Source organism: Pelmatolapia mariae, linkage group LG10_11, assembly GCF_036321145.2.
Source record: "Pelmatolapia mariae isolate MD_Pm_ZW linkage group LG10_11, Pm_UMD_F_2, whole genome shotgun sequence".
NCBI classification, from domain to species: domain Eukaryota; kingdom Metazoa; phylum Chordata; class Actinopteri; order Cichliformes; family Cichlidae; genus Pelmatolapia; species Pelmatolapia mariae.
In genome coordinates this window covers 59,738,929-59,762,532 of record NC_086236.1, presented here as the reverse complement: position 1 = coordinate 59,762,532, position 23,604 = coordinate 59,738,929, and the positions used below count along the sequence as shown (strand labels likewise).

General features: G+C 39.4%; 3 protein-coding genes across 4 annotated transcripts; 1 reads left to right on the top strand and 2 right to left on the bottom strand.

Moving 5' to 3' along the window:
• The first annotated feature begins 656 nt into the window (after nt 1-656).
• On the top strand, nt 657-5,666 carry styk1b (serine/threonine/tyrosine kinase 1b). Its single transcript, XM_063487905.1, has 10 exons — nt 657-819; nt 1,622-1,677; nt 1,907-2,074; nt 2,653-2,988; nt 3,081-3,262; nt 3,427-3,501; nt 3,631-3,839; nt 4,031-4,071; nt 5,148-5,244; nt 5,352-5,666. Exons 2-10 carry the CDS (start codon nt 1,623-1,625, stop codon nt 5,542-5,544), a joined length of 1,356 nt encoding a protein of 451 aa, XP_063343975.1. The 5' UTR covers nt 657-819; nt 1,622; the 3' UTR covers nt 5,545-5,666.
• A 479-nt stretch (nt 5,667-6,145) lies between these two features.
• phc1 (polyhomeotic homolog 1) lies at nt 6,146-13,807 on the bottom strand. Of its 2 annotated transcripts, none has more exons than XM_063487439.1 (14): nt 13,722-13,807; nt 12,505-12,626; nt 12,262-12,375; nt 12,098-12,163; nt 11,610-11,753; nt 11,245-11,382; nt 10,378-11,136; nt 10,146-10,278; nt 9,864-10,042; nt 9,708-9,771; nt 9,533-9,620; nt 7,611-7,782; nt 7,169-7,400; nt 6,146-7,080 (listed from the first exon to the last, which is right to left on the bottom strand). In XM_063487439.1, exons 1-14 carry the CDS (start codon nt 13,738-13,740, stop codon nt 6,929-6,931), a joined length of 2,382 nt encoding a protein of 793 aa, XP_063343509.1. In that variant the 5' UTR covers nt 13,741-13,807; the 3' UTR covers nt 6,146-6,928. The 2 variants fall into 2 exon arrangements, with proteins under 2 accessions (XP_063343509.1, XP_063343510.1); XM_063487440.1 differs by lacking the exon at nt 13,722-13,807 and adding an exon at nt 13,310-13,456.
• A 2,388-nt stretch (nt 13,808-16,195) lies between these two features.
• m6pr (mannose-6-phosphate receptor (cation dependent)) lies at nt 16,196-21,565 on the bottom strand. Its single transcript, XM_063486067.1, has 7 exons — nt 21,209-21,565; nt 18,281-18,453; nt 17,931-18,091; nt 17,646-17,755; nt 17,138-17,268; nt 16,926-17,052; nt 16,196-16,814 (listed from the first exon to the last, which is right to left on the bottom strand). The coding sequence occupies exons 1-7, from the start codon at nt 21,212-21,214 to the stop codon at nt 16,692-16,694; spliced, it is 831 nt and encodes a 276-aa protein (XP_063342137.1). The 5' UTR covers nt 21,215-21,565; the 3' UTR covers nt 16,196-16,691.
• Between the last annotated feature and the right edge of the window lie 2,039 nt (nt 21,566-23,604).

The window sequence follows — 23,604 nt, the reverse complement described above, 5'->3', positions numbered from 1 at the left end:
TAGTGTATCGTAAAGTAACACAAGTCTGTGTGTGTTCAGCATTTCTAATGTTTAGCTTGAACTACGTGTTTTTTGACAATAACTGTAATATTGTAAACATCACGTATTGCTGTCACATGAATAATTACTGGTAAATATCATACTGTAAGTAACCGTGTCTTTGTACAGTGAAGGTTACAGACTCTCCTTCTACCCCCTACATTAAAATTTTAGGTGTAAATATTTTGCACTAAACACAAAACAGAATCTGTTCACTGATTTTCCAGTTATGTGGTTGCTGTGAATTCTTTGGACCAAGATAATCTTTTCACTAAATACTCCAGAGATGGCTGAGCTTGTTATACCAGTTCTGAGCAAAAGACTACCAAACACGTTTAACAAAGGGCCAGCGACTGAAACAAAATTACAAGGAGCAGCACCTCCTTACACAAAGACGAGGAAGGCAGGGTCACGAGTCGCTGCTGTACTTCAGGGAAAAGCACATTACAGAATGTGGTAGAGCACATCAGCACACTCTGAGGAGGAGGGAGGTGGAAAGGAGGAAGAAGGAAGGAGTAAACAGGAGAAGGATATGGTGAAGCAGGTGAGGGTGGAGTTAAGAAAACACAGAAGGCTGAACGAAGAGTAGCAGAGAGCACATTGATCCCCTGAGCCTGACAAATCACCTGAGAACAACAAGACAATGAAGCTCTGAACAGCACAGCTGAGCCCGGATTCGTTCAGCTGGGAAGATGTATGAAAAGTGCCTGACCGCAGTAACAGGATTTCACTTTTGATTATTTCTCGTTTGGCTGTTTAGAGTAAACTGCAGGTGGTGAGGTAAGGCTTTGACCCCTATTTCTCTTCTGTCTGTTTGTAACACATGACTTGTCCCTGTGGCAGCATGTAGGAAGAGTGAGCTGATTAATGCACGCTATGTTAACTTTATGAAAGCGGCTGTAGTGTGGTTGGAGCCTTTTAGTGATTTTTATGACATAATGTATTATTTTTAGTCTGGGTGAATGAGCCGGTGCTGTTTTGCCAATCATGTTTGGCCTTTGGGTGTGTAGTGCATCACTGGAACTAATGTGATGAAAAAATGCAGGTAAACAGGTTTGGAGCTCTTGGCTGTGACGTAAAAGCATGCTCATGAAGATGAGCTTCTATGAATTTAGACAGAGATCATTAGGACTGCTTTGTTAGGCTTTTTCTGATATACATCTTTAATTAAAGTAGTCCAAAAGCCTCTGTGACAAAAATAAAGGTGTTAGACTTTAACTCTGATGGGCTGTTTATGTTTATAACTAGTTTGTAGCAGGAGGGAAATGCTCACAGATAGCAATACAACATTTGACGTTTCTGGTCTCAGTTACCTGTTTACTCAGACGCCTCCTCGTACTGATTACCTGTAAGAGTCACATTACTATTAACAGATTCTGTTCCAGGAACAACAGGCCTGTCAGGCAATACATTTTAATTTGACTATTTCACCCATAACAAAGAAATCAGTGGTTTTCCTACTGAGAAAATATCCAGACAACTTTTAAGTGTATGAAAGCACTAAAAACCTCCTCAGTATGAACTCTGGTTGAGCTTCTTGCATCTCTTCATCTCTTTTTATTTTCTTTTAAATATGTGACAGGATGTCTTCAGTATCAGCTGCAGACTCTCAGTGCAAAACTGGAGACGCTATCTGTGGTAAGTTTCGTGGCTACTTCTGCTCACTAAACAGGTCTGACCATTTATGGGGCTTGACGAGCCTAACCCTTGTTAGAGAGACGTCTTCTGTCTTTGCCTGAAGATAGAAGATAAACTCTGCTCGTCAGCTGAGCAAAAATATTAGCATAGACTGCATAACCATATCTGCCACTTTAAGTACTTTGACTCTAAAGACGGACGTTTCCTTGTGTACATTCCCTATTTGCAGAGATCCGAGTGTACGAACAGGAGGTGATTGTCGTGCCAGTCTTCCTGCTGGCGAGCTTTCTGGTAACTCTGGTCTTCATTTTACTGCTGCGCTTCTGCCCAGAGAAGGTCGATCGTATCCGTCCAAAGTCAAAGGTCACTACCAGGAGGATACTGCATGGCATTGATGGTAAGAACACAAAAAAGAATGAAATCGACTGATGTTGTGATTTGGGGCTGCATAAATAAAATTGAATTGAATTGAATGTTTTTTGTGATACTGATAGTTTAAGTCAAATTTGTGGCCAGTATTTACTTGTTCATGAAACAACATTATATAAAATTTAATCTAAATGAACAAAAATAATACAATAAGAATATTTTGAGCTTTTGTGTCCTTTTAATTTTGCTCACTGCTGTGAGACGTGCAAATTTTAATTGTTTTTCTGGAACTGTTTAATTTATTTAACTCATATAAGCAAACATGAACATTTAATAAATGGTTTGTAACACATTGTAATGTTGTGTTAGGCAGATGTATCTTCAGGTGAAGGAGTTTACAAATACTGTGCATTAATAAGTACTGAAAAAATCCTTATATAAGCAACTACTACAATTTTATGTGTTCAAAAACAACATGCATGTTGCTGCTTCTCAACTTTTTTTTTATAAATGTTAAATAACATGTCTTGAAATATAGTGTCTAAATTGCCCAGGTTATGGTCTCATTTTTTTTTCTATCGCTGATCATATTTCTTCTCTCTGCAGCTCCATCAGGTATCAATGTTCTGGAGCATGAAAGCATTGCTTTGGACATGCCCAATTCCTACTCCACCTTCCAGTCCCCGCACACCTACCTCAATAAAGCATTTTCCAATTCTGTGGAGACACTCCCTCAACATCCCAGCCCACCGCCACAGGAGACTTTCAAGCCCACTTTCACTCTCCCGCCGCAGCCCAGAGAGCTGCCCCGCCAGAGGCTCCCCGAGTCCTTCAACCTGGTCACGCCTCTCTCTGGCACCTTCTCCCTGCGCACAGACTCCTCCGTGTCCATCTACAGGGCCCGTATGGAAAACAGGAATGTGGTACTGCGAGTACTAAATGGTGAGATTTTCACGAGGTTTGTCTGTGAGTTTTGCAGATCTCATTTGGTTTTCAGTGCGAGATTCAGCAATTACTTTTTCTCTCGTTGGCAGACTCAGCTAATGCCACAGAAAGGCACAACTTCCTGGGCTTTGCTTCCTTCCTGGCCCAGCTCGGACCACATCCGTTCCTGCCTGAGCTCCTAGGTGTGGTGTCACTGCGAGCTCCCCTGGTTACAGTTGTGGAAGAACTGGAAAACAGAGACCTGCTCAGCTTCTTGTGGAGATGCAGAGAGGTAGGGAGATGCATTTTAATGAGCTTCAAAGATGCAGCGTGTGCTACATTGATTCTCTTTCAAGCAACAAATCAAAGTCAAAGTATGATAAAATCTAAATGTAAATCTCCAAATCGAGATGTAAAAAAAGAAGCATTTAGACGTTTTTGTGACTGCTTTTCCAGGACAATGTGGATCCGCCATGTGAAATGACAGAGAGACGAATATTTACCATGGCAAACCAGGTGGCCAGTGCACTGGTTAGTATACAAATATACAGTATTTCATTGGCTCTTTTTTTAATGCTTGAGGGCAGTCTTTTAATATTTATAGGAACTGCACATGCTCATCTGGTTAATCTTGACTTCCCTGTCATGTTGCCCAATCAGGCGTTCCTTCACAGTAAAGATCTTCTCCATGGAAACATCCGTGCCCGTAGTGTACTGATCAGTAAGATGTTCACAGCCAAGCTTTGGGGCCTGCATGGAGTCTATACACGAAAGAACCAAGGAGCCACGCAGAGGGAGGATCCGAGCATGAAGAAATGGCAGGCACCAGAGGTGCTAGCCAAGAGGCCTGCCAGTGAGAAAAGCGACGTGTGAGTTCTTCTTAGATCTCATTTGTGCCTAATTTTATGTGTCACGTGTATAAAAGATGTCTTGGTGCTTTGTTAACCTTAATATCCTCTGATAGAGATGTTGCTACATGAAATGTGTAGTCTATAAGCTTGTTATTAAACTCCTGGAAGAAAGACTGTAACATCAGTTGCTTTTGTCTGTCCCTTTTTAGCTGGTCCTTTGGTATCTTATTGTATGAAATGACAACTTTGGGTAAGTTCAATTCTTACTTTTTAGAATATACTCGTAACTTTAAAAAGTATTAATGAATGCATCTTTCAAGAGTTGAATAATAGAACAATTTGAATTAGCTGTTAGACATGTCTCTGTAATTTTTACTCACTTTACTCTGGGTTCCTGTGTGCAGATGAACTCAGTGTTTTAAAAACAATACATTTGTGTGACAGTAATTTTGGATTTTAAAAGGATTTTTGTGCCAGTGTTGATCCTTAATCTGTAAATTATTTAATTTGATAGAGTTAAATGCATGACTTATTATCTCTATATAATAAGTCATGCAAACCTTTATAATTTACTGTATTTTAACATTGCAAAGTAACACTTGTATACTTATTTCTATGCAGTCACATGAAACTTTGCTCAGTTCAGATTAATTTATGCACTGTGGTAAGACTAGTCTTACCACAGCATTTCAGTCAGGTTAAGGTCATTTGAGCAATTCTGTTGTTTTAGCTATCAGACTGATGGCCTCATATTTGAGTCTAGAATACTTTGGTATACAGAGGACTTCACGGTTAACTCAGTGTTTGATTTTACCAAACATCTCCACTTTAGTCTCTTTTGTCCAAAGGACATTGCTCCAGAAGTCTTGTGGTTTCTTCAAATGCAGCTTTGCAAATCTAAGTCATGCTGTCATGTTCTTTTCAGAGAGAAGAGGTTCTCTCCTGGCAAGCCTTCCAAACAAGTCATACTTGTTCAGTCTTTTTCTGATTGTACTGTCATTAACTTCACAAGCTTCTCTGAGCATTGCACAGTCCGGCCTCATTGACTCAAGGCAGCTGTCTTGTTTTCCATGTGAATCTTTCTCGCTGTAACATCACGGACTTCAAATTGTTTGAAAATAGCCTTTCAATTCCTCCAAGATTGATGGACAGCATCAGTTTCTTCTTTTATATCATTACTGGTATCTTTTCCCAGACTGCTACTTACCATCTTAATTCCTATGGAAAGAATAAGGGTGGACTTGGTTTTTTTCACAGGATTGCATCAAAGAGTTTTCATATTTATACGCTATAATGTATGTACTAATTTCTCTTGCGTTTGTCCAGGTGAAGCTCCGTTTGCAGAGATCCCGGCTAATGAGCTTCTGCAGTTTCATCAGCGAGGAAAAAATCTTAAAAAACCATCTAACTGCTCCAACGCACTGTGAGTGTCCACTGCATACTCCAGAAACACCAAACATGAAGCGCTACACTTCCTCTCTTTAATCACTGCAAAAGTCAGATAAATTTCTTCATCTCTTCTTCGCACAGGTACACGATCATTAAAGGTTGCTGCCAGTGGAAGGATCAAGAAAGACCCACTCTGGCTGAAGTGAGCAAGAAGCTGGCTTCAGGAGAGAAGGCGGCCTCTGACAAGGTCATCAAGGCATCTGGGACAGTTAACATTGAGCAGTACCTTCAAGAAGCTGGATACGGCGAAGCCAACAGCTACACTGTTTTCTGATTGCAGTTATCCTCAGCAAAAGTACTTTTACAAAACAAAAAAATGACGTTCAGATGCAATACAATAGCTCAAAACTCTGGGTATGATCACTCTGGGAATTGAAATTGCTCCTTTTTCCTTCTTTCCACAGTTAACTTTGGGAAACATTAGGTTGTTTTTTCTTTTTTTTTTCCAAATTTCATTCATGTGTCTTGCCTTTACCAATATCTCTAATGTTCAGTTGGAGAAATAAAACCTCCGACTCGACATTTGGACCCGTAAACCTGACCGACGTACAGCTTCAACCTGAACCTGTGCTAAATACTGTCCATACATGATGGTTTGCTAATTTTGTTTGAAGATGCCAATGTATGTTCCAATATATATATATTTGCCACATTTTTTCATGATTTCGTATCAGACATAAGTGTGGAAATGAAGGACCCATCAATGTAATTTTGCCATTATTTCCATTGTAAATTATGTTTACTGATCAAGTTCAGTTTATGTGAAGATGAAAATCTCTGTTTACATGAACTCAAATGTGAATAAAATAAAGATGACCTCATTTTTCATGCGGCTTTCATTGAGTGGAAGAGATAAAAACAAAAACACACAAAGCTCCAGTAACAGGTACTTTTTATTGGTAGTACTGCATACACGCACAGAGAGCGCTTCCAGTCGTTGAAAGAGCAAACCATGAGGAAAACCTATTTTCAGGTAGTTAGGTTGATTAAAGCCACTAAAACTACAGTATCCATGAAAAAATAATTTTGTTTGTAGTATAAAATGGAAAAGATACAAAACTAAACTTTCAATAACTGTTTTAATAACCTAATTAAAAAAGCCCAGGCTTTCTGAGTGTCCTTTCCGTGATATGATTGGAGCCTGGATGGAACATCTATGGCAAACTATAAGCGTAACTACAAAAAGAACGGAAATATCAACGTAATGGACTGTTGCTAATCACGTCGCTAAAGTTAAAGCACCGATTGAAATACAGCAAGAAGGCAAGGTTCTTTTTTTTCTTTTCTTTTTTTTTTGCACCCAAGTGGTGAACTGTCCTAGCACCGATGTCGCTATGCTGTCTGATTTGCAGTTTCTCCTTCCACGCGTAAAAACGCCTCTACTCACAGTGACAGAAAAAAACAAAACAAAAACACTACTGACATGTATACTGGACTTCTCACGAACCACTCACACATATGCATTCATGTCTTCTGCACATTCAGTGTCCTGAAAGTAAACCCTCCATCTTCTTGTCTCTACAAGGCCGATGGAGCATCTTCATTAATCCCAAAGTTCTCAGTCTTTTTTTTTTTTTTTTAAGAGTCCAAGTGTTGATTTCAGTGAGAAGTTGGCTATGAGAACACAATCCTGGAGTCCTTCTGAAACACTGGCAGCATTACTCACGCAGGCTGTTGATGGAGGCACAGATCTTGAGAGCGGGACCCAGCTTGATGTTCATGGTGGAGATGAGATGGTCCTCACGCAAAAGCAGCAGCGCCTGCCCGTCTATTTCCTGAGACTGAAACTGGGCAGCCAGCTCCTCACAACCTGATCGACCAAGAGACTCAGTTAATGCAGGAGACAATAAAGAGAAACAACATGTGACGAGTGAACTGTAATCAGATGGACCACCAACCTTGAAGTGAGGAGATAAACCTGTAGACTTCGTCCACACTCCACTGGGAAGGAGTTGAAGACAGGAAGCCAGCCCCCTCTAGTGGAAGACTTCCAGGAGCTGAGCTGTCAGACTGGAGAGCGCTGTGCTCGGCTCTTGAGCAGGAGCGGGAAGAACTCGGGGACAGTGAAGGAGAATCGTCTTCTTCGCCATCGCTGGACACTTCATCTGAACGACTGGACTCGGAGTTAAACTGCACCCAAAACAGCAGACATTGAACTACAATCAGCAGCATTTTTATACTATTATTATGTTGCAGGACAAAAAAGAAAAAAGGATTTCCAAAAACAGCTGTGAATGTTAGTTTTCAAACATAATGGCCTTGAATTTTTTTTTGTTTTGTTTTTAAGACTGTTAACAACAGAAAACACACGAGACATCCTTTAAAACCTACAGGTGTTACCTTGACAGGTAGATGCTTGGTTGATATTTTATTAGAGGTGATATTAGAACTGCTCCTGCGAGTGGAGCCCCTACGCCTAGCAGTGCTCTCTGTGGGTGCTGGATTTGGTGCCAGCCCTGCAGCCGTTCTCCCTCTGCTGGATTTGTAGTGCTGGCTGCAGCTTACATTATACCTGCAAAATGAAAAGCAAAGTCAGCACTGAGAGAGACATTCTTGTTTGTTTGCCTCCCCTGAGTAAATTTCCAATGTTAGTATTGTCTGAAAAGGGGGTCAAACTTAGTTTCACATTTAATGAAACTGGTAAAATAAAAATCGCATTAAGGATCAAATGTCTTCAGTACACATATCTTGCTTAGTCTTCTCAAATAAAGCCTTTAACCAATTAACAGCAAATCGATAAACATATTGTTTAGCCATCATTCTGTCAAGAAAAATGTTTTCAGATAAAAGTAGGCCACTGTGGCGCCAACTCACAACAGCCTGAGTATGAAAGCTACTGCCTGAATTAAAAAAGAAAAAAGCTTCCTGATGTTAAAGCAGAATATTTTTGTTCTTGCACAGCATTTCTCACAAGCCCAAACACGAAACAGCTTTATCTGTGCCATAGTGCCAAATTGGAAACTGCATTCAAAGCCCCATCAATTTGAGATTTAGTTCAAAAAACATTTCAAAGATGTACATCACTTTCTACTACACTAACCTTCTCAAGCTTTTGTTCTCTGGCTCTGTATCTCTGCAGCTGTGTAGATTCAAAATTACAATGCTAATTACAGGATTTTTAAAATGGCAGAGACTGTCTCTGACAAAGGGCTACGTGAGCCCTAGATAAAGAAGTACTTCCACCTCCTTTGAATCTGTCTACTTTCATCATTTGCTTTAATCAGTCGTGCCACCCTGTTAGCTAGTGTGTTAGCTTCAAACTTCAGTGTAAGTGGGTAAATCTGCTTATTTTAGCCCTTAGACAAGGCCTGCAGATCGCAGCTTCAACTAGGCAGGCCAGAACATAGTAAGAAACTTGCTCTCTTTTTAAAGAATTTTTAAAGCAAATAAATGCAAAAATACCCCCAAAATAATTCAAACTCACTGTAAGCACATTGTTTCTTTGCTTTGAATTTTACTCTTCAGAGCTTACATGTTCTAACCCAGTGGTTCCCAAACTTTTTTTGCTAGGCCCCCCTTTGTTTTACAAGAAACATCTTCGATACATTTTTCAAAAAATGCCCATCTGTGCAAAATGGGTTTAAAAACATAAACAACTGCGGGATACTGTTTGTCCGTGATTTGGACAGGGGAAACAAATTATGGCAGGATCAGCCTGATATTATTTGTATCCCACTGTAACTTTACTGTATAAATAGCTAACATCTCCAAAATGTCAGGAGTAGTTAGTTATTATAAGAAGTGTGTGTGAACTTAAAATCAAGAATGTGGGATACTGTTTGTCCGTGATTTGGAGAGCCCAGCGCGTGCTCCTGACGCAGGGAAAACCAATTCTGCAAGGGAGACCTACCTTGGCACTTGTGCAGGTGAAGCCAAAGGGAAGACATGCTTCACCATATTTTCTAGTCTTTGGCTTGGAAGGAAGTTGGTTTGGAAACATATTTGGCGATGCTTCATCTCCTGCTTTGCATTTGTGTTGGAGCCCCGTCAAAAACCTGTCCATTATGCTAGCAGTGTCCAAGCCTTTTTGTTTTCCCCTCATATCGTGCCGCCCCCTGCAATGGCTCTGCGACCCCCCCTAGGGGGCGGGTCCCACACTTTGGGAACCTCTGTTCTAACCAAATACTGCAGTCAGTGGCTTAAACTGCAAAGGCTTTAGCTGTTTTCCTAATAAGATACGAATGTCCTTTGAACCTCTGAGCTTTTATGGCTAATTAAGAAGGAACAAAACAACACATAATGTGTATGTAAGCTGACTGTACCTTTTGGCGCAAGTATTAGTACAGAACCTCTTTGATCCTCTGAACTGGCTGGCTGGAGCAAGGTTTCCACAGTATTCACACTTCAACACTGAGTAGGGAAAGAAAGACTTTACACTACTGACCATAAACACAGCTTAAAGCTACCATGCTTAATGAATAATAAACCACCACTTACATGGAGGTCCATTTTCTGTGCAGCCAACCAGGGCAAAATCTCCGTCTTTGGGAAGCCGAGCAACCTGTCACATCAAGATAGTAAGACACTTTTTTTTTTCCTCATGGTAACCTTCACATTTATTATCTGACTCTGTGCGTGTATTATCACACTTACAGGGAAGGGCTCAGCTCCCTCCTGAATCACAAAGCCCTCAATAACATGAGTGAGAACTTGTGGTTTGACGACAGCCTGGGGAACAGGTGCTCTGTCTTTGTCCCCGTGCCCTACTCTTGACAATGGGAGAGGCAAAGAAAGCGTGGGAGGAGATGAGAAGGCAGCTTCTGAAGGAGGAGCTGGTGAGTCATGAAAAAGAAAAAATAATGAGCTTACAGTGAGAATTTTGAAGACGTTCTACAAACGTTTTATGCATGAATTGGAGAAGACAAGCTGACGTACCCGAGTCCTTTGTAGGTGCAGGAGATAAAGGAGGAGCCGAGTCTTTCATGGGTGCTGAGTCTGAAGATTCTGTCATCTCATTCAGGCCATCACAGTCATATTTCCTCTTGAGAGAGCCAAGAGGAGCTTTTGTCTAACAGCATGTGGGGGGAAAAAAAAGCCCTGTTACAATCCCTTGTACAAAGACGTCTCTCCCTACACCTAACCAAAGCAGTAAATCCTTTGATCTTACCATAGTACTGTTGCTGGAGGCCGCGCCAACATTCCCACCAGATGGACTTTCCTGGGCTGTGCTATTTCGTGCATGTGCCAGGGCCACAGCTTGCACACTTCCTGCTAAGCCCTGCCTGGCTCCCACGAGCTGGACAGGGATGTGAGGAGGGTTGTGACCTGCAGCAGTGGACTGATTATTGCTAGGTGGAGCTGGGAGAATGGGCGGTGGGTGTCGAGGGGGCAGCTGCAAAGGTAAACGGTGTCCCTGAGCTGTCTTGGGCTGTATTGGAACAGGACCTTTGTCTACATTAGTGCTGGACTGTTGCAGGGGTTGCACCACCAGAGTTTGAGTGTTAACATTCGCCTTTGGTGCCACTGAGCCAATAGGGTAGCCCTGGGTGGAGGTAGGAACATTTGACGTGGGTACTAGGATCACCGGTGCAGCAGAGGGGGTCAGGAGGAGTTGGGAGAGAGGGAGTCCTGGAGAGGAAGTGGATGAAGGAGCTACAGAAGAAGCAGGAGTTACAGTCATGGCAGCCTGATTTCCAGTCTTTACAGTCAGTGGATTTGTGGCAGACTGTTGTGTAAAGCTGCTCTTGGCAATTTGTTGTTGCTGTTGTGGTTGCACTTGTTGCTGCTGAACTGTCTGTGGGAAACTCTGTTGTTGTTGCTGCTGCTGACCAAGAGGAAAGCCAGATGCATCTTTCCTTTCTGGAAGCTCAGATTTAACAGCAACTGATTTGGTTGTGGAAGCACAGTGTAAGGCAAGGTTCTGCACCTGAGAGATGAAGAAGGGAGCAGGGTGTGATCAAATTTAAATAGTTCTTCCTTCACAACCATTTCTTCAAGATTACATGACTAGAGCGTTTGGTAAAAGCACACAAACCTGATCATTGTCAGACTGGGTGCTAGCACCGGTAGAAGCAACTTCGTGCTGTTGCTGCTGGGGCTGAGTTTGAGCAACTGCTGTAACAGTAGCAGTTGCTGGGCCACCAGGCATGAAGATGAGCTGAGAACGGTTGACCTATGTGGGAAACAGCAGAGATGGTCAACCTTTATTTCTCTCAATGACTGTATGAAAGATTTAATGATTTCCCTGCATTTTCTCTGGATTGTCTGTCAGTGTGAATTTTACACAAAGGTTTCCAACCGTTCTTACTATATCATAACAATTTGTTACATAAATTAATTCAAAGTATATGCATTTAATAGATTAAACATAGATATTGTGGATAATCAGTTTTAACCCACTCTAAGATACATCTGTCCCGGTCCTGCTGAATTTCCACCCAGCAGCACTGACTGGTTGATAGCAGTTTTGGTTGCAGAGGTGGCCGGACCATGAGGACGAGGACTGGACATAGTCCCTCCCGCAGAGGTGGTGCTTAGATTGACCTGGAAGGCACACACATATTTATATTTTAACTCAAACTTTAAGAGAGCCAATGCTGAGGTGTTTTGAACATGTACAGAGGATTGATAGTGGATATACTGGACAAAGAATACTGAATATAGAGCTGCTAGGTAAGAAGAATAGAGGAAAATCAGAGAGAAGGTTCATGGATGTAGTGAAGGAGGACATGCAGATTGTTGGTGTTACAAAAGAGGAAGCAAGGGATAAACTGTGATGAACATAAATGATCCGTTGTGGCAACCCCTAAAGGGTGCAGCTGAAAGAAGATTCAAATCTTTCTAATTATCTGTAAGATATAATTAAATAATAATTTACAAAAACTTACAGTGGTGGGCACTTGGGAGATGCTGCTACTTGGAGTATTGGACTGGCGACTAGCAGCAAGTGTGGCCTGTTTTAAAGAGACATGAAAAGGTTTGATTGGGACATGTCTGTTTGTTTTTATTTTAGTCTTTTTCTTGTTGTTGCGCATGTATATTCTTGTCATACCTGTTGCACAGCAGCTAAGTTGTGGAACTGAGCACTATTTGCGATCTGCTGCTGCAGCATGAGCTGCTGGAAGTACTGAGCAGCATTAGGCTGTCTTTGCAGAGCTTGCAGAGCCTAAAAAAACATACATACATACTTATTTGGCTAATACCAATTCAAAAGTTTGTTTTTCATTTTTAATTTAAATGGTACTGTTATTGTGACATGTAAGGCATTCATTTTTGTTTGGACACAATCACTCACCTGTACAGCCTGTCTCTCATACAGAGACATGCGGGCTATCTGTGGTGCATGAGAATTGCCACTTGTCTGAGAATTTCCATTGTTGGTGCCTGTATTTTGGTCTTCACCTGCATCCATGTTTGCTGCTCAAAACGAAAAGGCCAATCATCAGAAGTAGCTGTGTCAACAGTTTTAACTATAAACGATCTATATCCAGTATTTGCTACTAAAGAAAAAATAATTAATAGGCGACAAATGAAATGAATAGTCATTAAATATAAACAAAGGCGGATTATTAAACGTCCTTTGTTGGACTGCACCCTCAAAGTTTCCAATTGATTGTTTATGTTTTTAAAGTGCAGCAGATTATTCTCTCTCTTGTGGGCATATCACGAGTCTTTACTATCGTGGCAAGCAGGAGCATTGTGGTATTTTCTACAGCAGGCCTGTTGTCAAGATGATAGATGGGTAGGAAAGAAAGACCAACATGGAGGAAAAGTTGAAAACAGCAAAGGAAGCTAGCTATCCAGCGATGGCTAACTACAAAAGATTACACAGGTTTAACGATCTCTCGACACTAGTACAGTATACCATAGTTAAAAAAAATGCATTCCCGTGTGCAGCAAAACTCCGAATGCAGAAATAGAAAATGAAAGTAGATAAGTCGTTTGTTTGACGCAAACACCTAACTAAAAAACATAAACAGAGGCTAACTAATTAGCAATGCTATCTGTTCTCTGCAGAGAGAAAGCAAGCAGCTAGCTGACTATTACTGCTGCTGCTACATGTCAGAGCTTAATGCCTTTCGGTGTCCGTTTGTGTCTACCTCTTCTTGGCTTTCCGTCCTTTTCACAGTTAAATTGAGTTATTTTTCGGATGTTGGCTGTAGCTGCCAACAACGACAGGGATTTCTAGGTTTTTTGCCTCCAACAAAACCCCGCCCCTCACAAAGCAGTTCTTTTCCCCTTCTTCTTCTTTTTTGGATACTCTGGAAGACTGTAAACCATTGTTAACAGACGGACGGAGCCACCTACTGTTTCAGTGTGTAAACTGCATCGAAATCTATTTGTGTACTTTGGCAAACAAACTGGGATTTATGCAATTAGTTTTTATATAATGTTTTTAAAAAACTTACAGCGAGCTAACCTTTGTAATGAATATAAGTACTTTTGATAACTACAGTATTCTGTAAAAGACACTCCTCATTTCTTTATATTTTCTAGGAGTCATACACTAACCTTTTAGTGATCCAAGCATAAAAAGACGCCTAGCCTAAATCTTCACAACGTTCCCAGAAACACTGTCAGTACAGTCAAAACATACCTGGACAGAAACACACAATGGAACACTATCAGTCATGGATTGGCCTCCCCATAGCCTGGGCCTCAATTTTACTGAAGGAGTGCGGGATCATTTTGACAACGGAGCAAAAATTACCCAACACCTAAAGAAGAGCTTTGAATGTCTTCAAGAAGCCTGGAGGACTATTCCTGAAAGCTACTTAAAAATTACAAGAAAGCTGCTAAAAGATGTGTGCTCAAGAATAAACATTGGTCATGTCTGAGCCTCTTTCTCCATGTTAATTAACAACAGTTTATCACTATAAGTGCTTAATTGCACCTAATTTAAGACAAGGTTTATGACTATTCTAGTTTATGAACACATTTGTTTATATAATCCCTTATTTCTAATAAAACCAAATTTATTCCATCAAATCCTAAAAGATGAGTGCACATAGGTTTATGGAGTTATCACAGCATAAACTAGTTTTATAATTTATTTTTAATAGAATCAGAAAAAAAAACAAAGATTTGTGACTTGTGTCAATTTTTAGCCAAACATAACATTAATCATATGAAACCTCAGACCAGTGAACTAAGCAAAGAAAATTCAGTGTTAACACAAAAGCGAAAAAGACCAAATATCAGTGCTCACAGTGAATACAAGTAGCATAACTCAATGATAATTAACAGAAAAATAACGTCCACATCCTGCTCAAAAAAAGCCTGGTTCAGTCCTTAGCAGCACTGATGTTTAGGTTTATGTAAAAATATTACAAATCCCATTAATGTCAAGTTTAAAAGTGTAACATTTTTACAACTAGAGTACTGAAAATGAAGTACCCTCATTGCTGCCGTATGCATCTCCTATTGCAGCCTGAACATGAGTCTATAGTAGTAAGGTGGGTATATGTAGCACTGTTTCTGCGCTTTGGGTCAATTTCACCACATCAAGAAGCAGGTCAGTGTTTAAGCACTGTAATGTTCATTATTAAACTGTTTTGTGATTATTAAAATGTAAATATTCCTTTATGATATTTGATTATTTCATGAAAAAGCACAGAAGACAATTTCTGAATAAGTATAAATAGCAGAATTCAGATATAATTGCCTTCAAATTCTCATCACTACAGGCAACATTTAAATGACAAAAGATACATTAAGTGAATTTAATTTTGAATTTTAGTTGGATGCTTTGCTCCTCACCACAAATTTAGTTGGTACTGCGTCAGCACCGCTGACCTCTCTGAGAAAAATTAAACCATGGAGCTCAGATTTCAGTCAAGCAGCCGACCTTCTGACTGGGATCTTAGCGCTGAGCTTCTCTGCAACATGGGAGAAAGGACGACGCACAGCTAAAAATCAAATTCAGTTCAACTTTGGTTTGTTTGCACTGATTTCTAAATGTGTGGTAAGGCTGTAAGTACAGTCCCTGTACTTAAACATTTACATTCACATGTTACAAATCTGACTTTTTAACCTAAACAATAACTGTTTAAACTGCACACACATTTATTTGTATGCCTGTGAACATTAAGCAAACTCAACCCAAATAAACACAGAGGGGTGTACTATGAAGCCAGATTAATGGGTTAGCGAGGTATGTTGGGCTTTCATTCACTCTCTTTTTAGCATCTTAACTACTGTCATACACGTAGCCTGGTCCTGCGCAGACTTTCGGTTTGTAATCGAACTGAAGAGCCACATTTTCACTGATTCTCTTATTTACAGTAAGCTTTAGCTGCAATACAGATTCTCTGCTGTAGGAATGTCATTTATCCAGAATATAAAACCTGTTGAGACACTTCTAAAACAGCACTGCAGATTCTAACTGGAATATTCAATTTTTCTTTTATAAATGTCTTATTTTTGGTCCTAATCTGCTAGAATTCCACCTACTGGAACAAAGTTTAGAACTGTAACACCAAGAATTCTGAATCAATAAAAGTAATTTATCTTAGAAGTGACGACAAACTGAAGTGATGCTTTCTTTAGGCTGTGGGAGTGTGTTAAAGTTTAAGAGCTGTAATTTGTCACGTTAGAAATCAACAGCAGAGGTGAAATAAATATATTATGAGCTAAACTATTTATTTTAAGTGCGCGTGTAATGATCGTGACTTCACAAGATTAAAGATTTTCTGCAGCATTACTCTCATTTCCTTTGCAGCTGCAGTGTTGCATGTTATTTATAGAGCTGTATCACCTGCTCCTGGAATTGTCTCTGACTGGATTAGACGGAGCTCAAATGATCAATTTTGTAAAGTCAAAGAGTTAAATGACACATCTAAAACTGCACAGAGCATGAAGCAGAAAGCCTGAGTTAATAAAGAAAACTGATAACCACCATTGTATCCCTTATCTCTTATCGAGGCTTCTAGGTTTTTATCAAGCCAGCTAACACCCCCCCCCCCCCCCCCCCCCCCCCAAATTATATTGAATTTGCTTTTTAGTACACCCCTCTGCTCGTGACAAACCAACAACATCTGAGAAAAAAAATAAAGCATTCGTTTAGCAGAAAAGAACTGTACACAATGTAGCATTTCGCTGACACAAGTTAGAAATATGATTCTTCAAATTCTCCCTTTTCTGCCAGATTTTCACAGAAGAGTCTTTATTGTGAAATAGCTTTCTTGGAGGAATCACTCATTTGTCTGACATCAAACAACTGTTTGAAACGTACGGTGTAAAAAGTGTGGACAGGATCGTCAGCCCTATGAGTAACATGCCCTCCTGTGTGACAGGGAAATGAAAGATTTTTTTTGCCCTAGGCACAAGTCTGGAATAAACACAGAATTAGCAGGTACTGACGTAATTCAGTCACGACCCCCCCCCCACAAGAAAACAGACTTGTGTCTACAAGCAGCCTGATAAGCTGTAACCGATTAAACTGCATCACACGGTGAAGATTTTAGTCCCAACATACTAAGGTCACATAGGCAGCAAGTGGTCATCTCTCTCCTCTGGCTCTTCCTGTAAATTGTCTGTAGCCACTCCCCTGTAAGCTGGCGATTCCTCTCGCTTGCGCGACCGGCATACAAAGTCACATCCATCCTGTAAGGACAGTGAAGAAAATAACAAAAACAATTGTCCTTATTTATTTATTTTTATTTCATCAGAGTCTGACCTTTCACTGACGGTGTTTATCAATTAGATTTAGCTTACCGCTGTCAGGTTTCCAAACTCCACCCAAAAAGCATAATTGGGGAATTGCTCCACCCCTTTAGCGCCAACGATCACTCGCTGGTAGAGGAAACCTCCAACAAGGTAAACAGCCAGAAGAGAGAAACCACTGAAAGGTGAGAGGTTATGATTATTGATCGTCTGTAATATTACAAGCTCTCACATTTATTAAATTAACAGATGACTTTACATACATGATGAGAATAATGGAGCCAGTGCTGAGCTTGGACTCAATTACTGGACACACTGAACTGGTGTCCAACTCAAACAGGTAGAAACAGTCTTCCTTCTTTCCCCTTTCCTCCAGACCCACCTCTAGCTTACTCTGGGAGAGAGAGTGAGACACAGGTGTATACAAAGTGTCTTTGTGCAAGTCACTAAACATGCAACATGTGTATAACATGTTTTTATTTCAATAATTCTACTGTTTAATGCAAATAGGCTCATTCTGTGTTCCACTGTATGAAACGTCTTCATCACTCTACTGTAAATATCCTTGCTTGGTTTTAGGTATCTGGAAAGCCTTGAGCTTCACGGAAACATTAGTCAGAGCGCCCTCATGGATCAAATTTCATTTTCACAGACCTGATGCAACATGCCACCACGGCTGCAGCTGACTGCTTTTCCTTTTATTTCTAAATGCTCAGTTTTTTTCCTCAAACTCAAATCTGCTCAGCTAGAAGCTTTGCACATTTCATTTACCACTTTTACATTCCTGTCGCAAGAGATCATAATGTTGGCTTTCCTTTCTTCCTTATTGCAGTGTGAAGTGTAATTTTCACCACTTTCGTAGATCAGCATCACCCAGTCACCTGAAAGGACACGTTTGATAAGATTTCGATTTATACTCCTCAGAGTTTGCCTCAGGCTATGATGCAGTTATGAATTATTTATTCAATTTCCAATGCAGTTAAGATTCATGCACATGCCCTTACGGTCATGTCTGAACTAATAAGAGAATGTTTTTCAGATTTTGCATAGTCTCACTTCCTCCAATGGCCCGTGTATTCGTGTATTTGCCAATCACTGTTGTCTTCTGTTTCTTGTCCACTTGAATAACCCCAGCATCGCGAACACCCCCTGCATCCCCACATAGCTGGAACACATACGTGTAGCTCTCGTTCGAAGCCGTGTCCTCAGCTGTAAAGCTGTCAAAAAAGATCAAATCCCAGAAAAAAAATAAAATAAACATGGCCCATATAAATTCTTCCTTTAACATAAAATTATATTATTAAACATGCTCCCAGTGACTACTGGGAACACAACAGGGATTCCAAAAACATCTCATCTCCTAACAAGCACTGAATACGCTGGTACACAAGTGACTCAGTCCTTACTTCTTTCCTACGAGCGGCTCTAGTCGCTCCAGAACTTTCCGCTGTAATGGACTGTGAGATATCAGTGAGCAGTCTTTGGTGCTCTTCACACTATACACCCCACTCACAGAGAGGACCAGATGAAATGCCACGATCCACACGAGGAACGAGATTCCTCTGCAGCTACTGAACACCTGGAACAGATGTTAGACGATAAAGAAAAAACAATCAAAATGGGCAATTCTCAAATGTGATTGCTTGCTATTTGTTTCATGTTAGTAGGATTACGTTTATTGTGAGACCATACAAACTGTCTAATGCAAGACTGTTTCATACCATTTACATTACAGTAATATAAACGGTGGCATTATTGAAATACTTGCGGTCAACCATACAAAGCGACAGACAGTGCAAAAGAGAGGTGAAGAAGAGAGCACAGGCAGGGAGGAGTCAGTGGAGATGAGCGAACGGGAAGGTTTACAAGATTATAGTGAGATGGTAAAGGAGACAGTGGGTCTAAAATAGCAGACAGACAGGAGGTAGCAGAGCTGAAGATGCTAAGATCTTCAGTCAGAGTGATCAGGAGGGACAGAATTAGAAATGAGTACGGGGACGGCGGAGGTTGAGCGGTCTAGAAACAAAGTTGTGATGTGCAAAGGAGGGATTTTAGATTCATATGGAGCTGCCAGCCAGGAGAAAAGAAGAAGATCACAGGGTAGATTCATACATGTCGTGAAGGAGAACATGCATGTGACAGAAGATAAAGGTAGCTTAAGCTGAAGGCAGATGTGCTGTGGCGACCCCTAAAGGGAGCAGCCAAATAAGAAGCAGAAACAACTGCAGTGTGGTAGCTATCCCTTTAAGAGCTGAAACGAGTTATTGGGTAATGTCATAGTCATATGACAGAAAACTAGAAAACAAAACTATATTTTAAAAAATTAAAGCAAGCAAGCAAGCAATTTATTTATATAGCACTTTCAGATCAGCCCCCAGCTGAACACAAAGTGCTGTACAGTTGACATGCCAAAATGATACATTGAACATGTTAAAAAATAAGAAAAATAATAATATAAAATAAATTATATATATATATATATATATATAAATGATTATTAAAATGACATTAAAATAATAAAATTAGCACAAATAGCAAAAACAATAATAAAATAGTATAAAAAATGATGATGAGAATTACATTTAAAACAATAAAATCAGCACATTAGATCAAAACAATAAAATCAATAAAATCAGGGTCAGACTGTGTCATATGCCAAGGAGTAAAAATGGGTTTTAAGACGTGTTTTAAAAGTGGACAGTGAAGGGGCCTCTCTAATGTGCTGGGAAAGATTGTTCCACAGATTAGGAGCAGCAATAGAGAAGGCCCTGTCCCCTCTGAGCTTTCTCTTGGACCTGGGTACCTCCAGGAGCAGCTTGTCAGCTGACCTGAGAGACCTGGGGGGTGAGTAAGGATGCAGAAGCTCAGAGAGGTAAGTTGGGGCAAGACCGTTTAAACATTTAAACACAAACATGAGAATTTTAAAATGAACTCTAAGATATACAGGCAGCCAATGGAGTGAAGCCAGGATGGGAGTTATGTGCTCTCTTTTACGAGTTCTGGTTAAAAGTCGTGCAGCAGAATTCTGGACCAGCTGCAGACGAGAGAGAAGATGCTGACTAACTCCACAATACAGTGCATTACAGTAATCTAGACGACATGAAATAAAAGCATGGATTACCCTTTCAAGATGCGGCCTGGATAAAATAGGTCTTATCTTAACAAAGCGCCTTAAATGATAAAAACTGGACTTGACAGTAGCCCTAATTTGACTGTCTAATTTAAAATCACTGTCCATCTTAAAACCCAGGTTTGTAACAACAGATTTAAAATACTCTGCCAGGGGTCCCAAATCAATAGCAGAGGGTTCACAAGGTCCACTAGGACCAAACAGAATCACCTCAGTTTTGCTTGAATTACACCTTAGAAAGTTTAGGGACATCCAAGATTTAATGTCTTCTAGACATGCTAGAAGTGGCTTAATAGAGAAGGCCTCTTTCTGCTTCAGAGGCAGATAAATCTGACAGTCATCAGCATAGCAGTGGAAGGATATTCCATGCCTTCTGAGGATGGTTCCCAGGTGCTGTAAATATAATGAAAAAAGCAGAGGCCCTAAAATTGAGCCCTGCGGGACCCCAGACTGAAAAGTGGCAGAGGAAGACTCATACCCTAAAAAGTTAACACTAAAAGTTCTGTCATAAAAACAAATATTTACTCATTTCATTTGAATATTCATCATCTGTTATATTCAGCTGAATTCCTTTGGGTTTTAAGACTGCTATCTAGAAAAAAGAAATCTAAATATTTAGTTATAGCAGCACTTTTTTTGATAATCGTCTGACACTTCAAAACACAATGAACCTGTTATGTTAGTTTAATGTGTACATTAAAATAAATCTGTGGCAATTCTCATGCTTTTGACACCTTGTTACAGGTTGCAGGTTTTTGCATTAACACAAAGTATCTCAGTTATCAGGTACTTACATTTAATGCATTATTCCACAAACTGTTTGCGTTTTTTTACACCACAGTTCATAAAAATAGGTAAAACAGGGGAATACTCAAAACTTCAGTGGTTAAACTTTGAATATGAAGCACCTTTCACATGCTTCCTGAACAAAGAGAGGGGAATAAAGAGACGCCCACTTTCCTATTCATTTAAAATGGGGGGTGGATTTTTAAAGACATAAAACATAGCCCTAAACTAAAAGACAATAACGATACAGGAAATTCAGTTGTGAAAGGAGATGTTTGCAAGTCTTTCCTGAAAAGAAAGTATGCATCCAAAATGTCTGCTTCTATTTGCACGAGGCAATAAGTTTTACTGATGAGGAAACAGTCCGTTTATAATTTCTCTGACAAAGATGCTACTTTAACCTGGATTGCACACCTACCTTCATGATTTCCGTCACTGCGAATCAGCGGGGAAATCTTCTTTGTGAGAAATCTAACAGTTTATCATACAAGCTGACAGTTTAAACAGTTGCTCTGAGCTTCCTCACGCTAACGTCGCTTCCTGGTTGACTCAATTAGCAACTAGCCGACTCTTTAGATATGCGCATAAAACAAAGTTCATCTGCGCGGAGTCTTTTTTACATTATTATTTTTAATCAACGTTTCCCCCCCCCCCCTTTTAATTCTGCCCTGAAGAGATAACACGCTTTCCCTTCAAATGTGCCAAATGCCACCCAAGAGGCTAACAGGCTAGAGATAGCGGCGAAGGAGTGCGGAAGTGAAAGCAAACAGAGAAACACTCGCGCATGTGACAGTCCAAATGAAACTCGGCCAATGAGCGGCGGCTGAGGACACGCACACCCGCGTCAGCTGACAGGGGAGCAAGCGTCACAGAAAGGTTTACTCAGTCACAGCGTCACCATTCATGGTATTTCTATGTCAGACAAAAAAATAAATACATACATACATGCAATAATAAATAAAATAAATACGTAAGTAAATAAACAAGATAAACAACAAATGAATAATAAATACATAATACATATAAATATAATAAAATAAATACATAACTAGTACATAAAATAAAACTAAAATAAATAAAATAAAATAAAGTAAGCAAATGAATAAACGCGCGTGATGGTATAATGTGGAATTTTGTGTGCTCTCCCAAACAGAATTAAACAACTGTTATTCAAACAAATGTATCTAACTAAAACCTGTAAATTTAATTAATCACTGATATAAATAACAAATATTATCTTTATAACTACATAGTGGAAATTCTTGTTTGTTCAAACAATGTCACATGTGACATTTTTTGGAGTTATTTCCATAATTTAGATCTAAAAACATATTTTGGTAAAGAAATCATAATTAAAGAACATTACTTATTATTATTAATAATAAGTCATAATACACAATACTGTCTTGTGCTTCATTTACCTGACAATCTAATAAGATGAATTTATATAAATAAATGTTTTTCAAATTTGCTAAATGTAGTAAAAATTACATTAAAATCAACATTGCTATAATTTAAAATGAGCTAAAAAAAAATTGACTAAGTATAAAAAATAATTTCAGTTAAGTGGAAAAAAGGCAAGGCTTTAGCAAAAAACTAAAAAAGTAATGTAAATGATAATGTGATATCTAAAATAAACTAAAATTGTAGAGGCAAATAAATGCAGTTGAATTCATTTGTATTTATAAAATTATAAGGACATTTATAAAATTATAAGGACATTTTAGTATTTAGTCAGATGGTGAAGGTGTTCACTGTGACTCAGACTCTACATGATTGCCAGTCAGCTGCCGACAATAAGTTTTTTAATTTGTATAGTATTAACTTCCCTATCATGATCATTAAAAAGACTAAAACACTGAAATGAATCAAAATTAAGAAAACATTTCCAAACAATAAAAATTAGACTTAAAAGCAAATCTGCTCTAGAAATAAACTGAAATGAACTGAAACAGAAAGGCAAAATGAAAGAGAAAATAAAACCTATTGAGAGAATTACTGTAAGACTGTAAAATTTGTGTGTCACACCTATTTGGACAAGTAGAAGAAAGATTGCTTCATTGGTGCTGATGTATACAAGTGCCAGCTATCTTTTCAAAAATACACATTTCACCTTCTTGACTGGAAAACAAAACTACCTTCTGGGGAATGAGCATGCATAAATGGAATTAAAACAACTTTGTCTATCTAAAAAGGGTGTTATGGGCTTGGCGCATGGTATCATACCTGATGAATATTGCACTGAAGTTGGATGAAAATATCAGTTCCTCGCCTGCAACATTTTGGTTACTATAGACATCTGCTGTTGGAAATCAGACATCCAAATATTTATAGTTCAAGTAAGCCATCATTCTGTGTTAGCCTGAGCTACAGTCCTGAGAATTCATATTCAGAGACATGAATATGTCAGATATTTACCCTAAAAGTTTTAAAGGACCTAGCTCAAGACATTTATCCAAAATGCCTTGATTCTGATGTTTTAGACATTCTTTCAGCTCTGTTTGAAAAAGAGATCAATAAAATGATTGAACATTAAGAAAATTCATCAGAAAACTTGTATCTGCAATTTCATTGTTTTAATTACCCAGGGATCGTGACTATAGGTGCACCTCCCAAGAAAAGTAACTACATGTCAGGTTAGCGCAGTCTACAGATGTTGTCATTGGCCTGTTCAGCACATTCCTCCTGTCGATTTCTCAGCTACTTTTTCCATCAGAGTTTTTTTTTTAATTTATCAGTAAGACTATAACAATCATCACCTCAGTATAAGGAATAATACTAATAGCTTCAATAGAGGATTCACAGATGCAATTT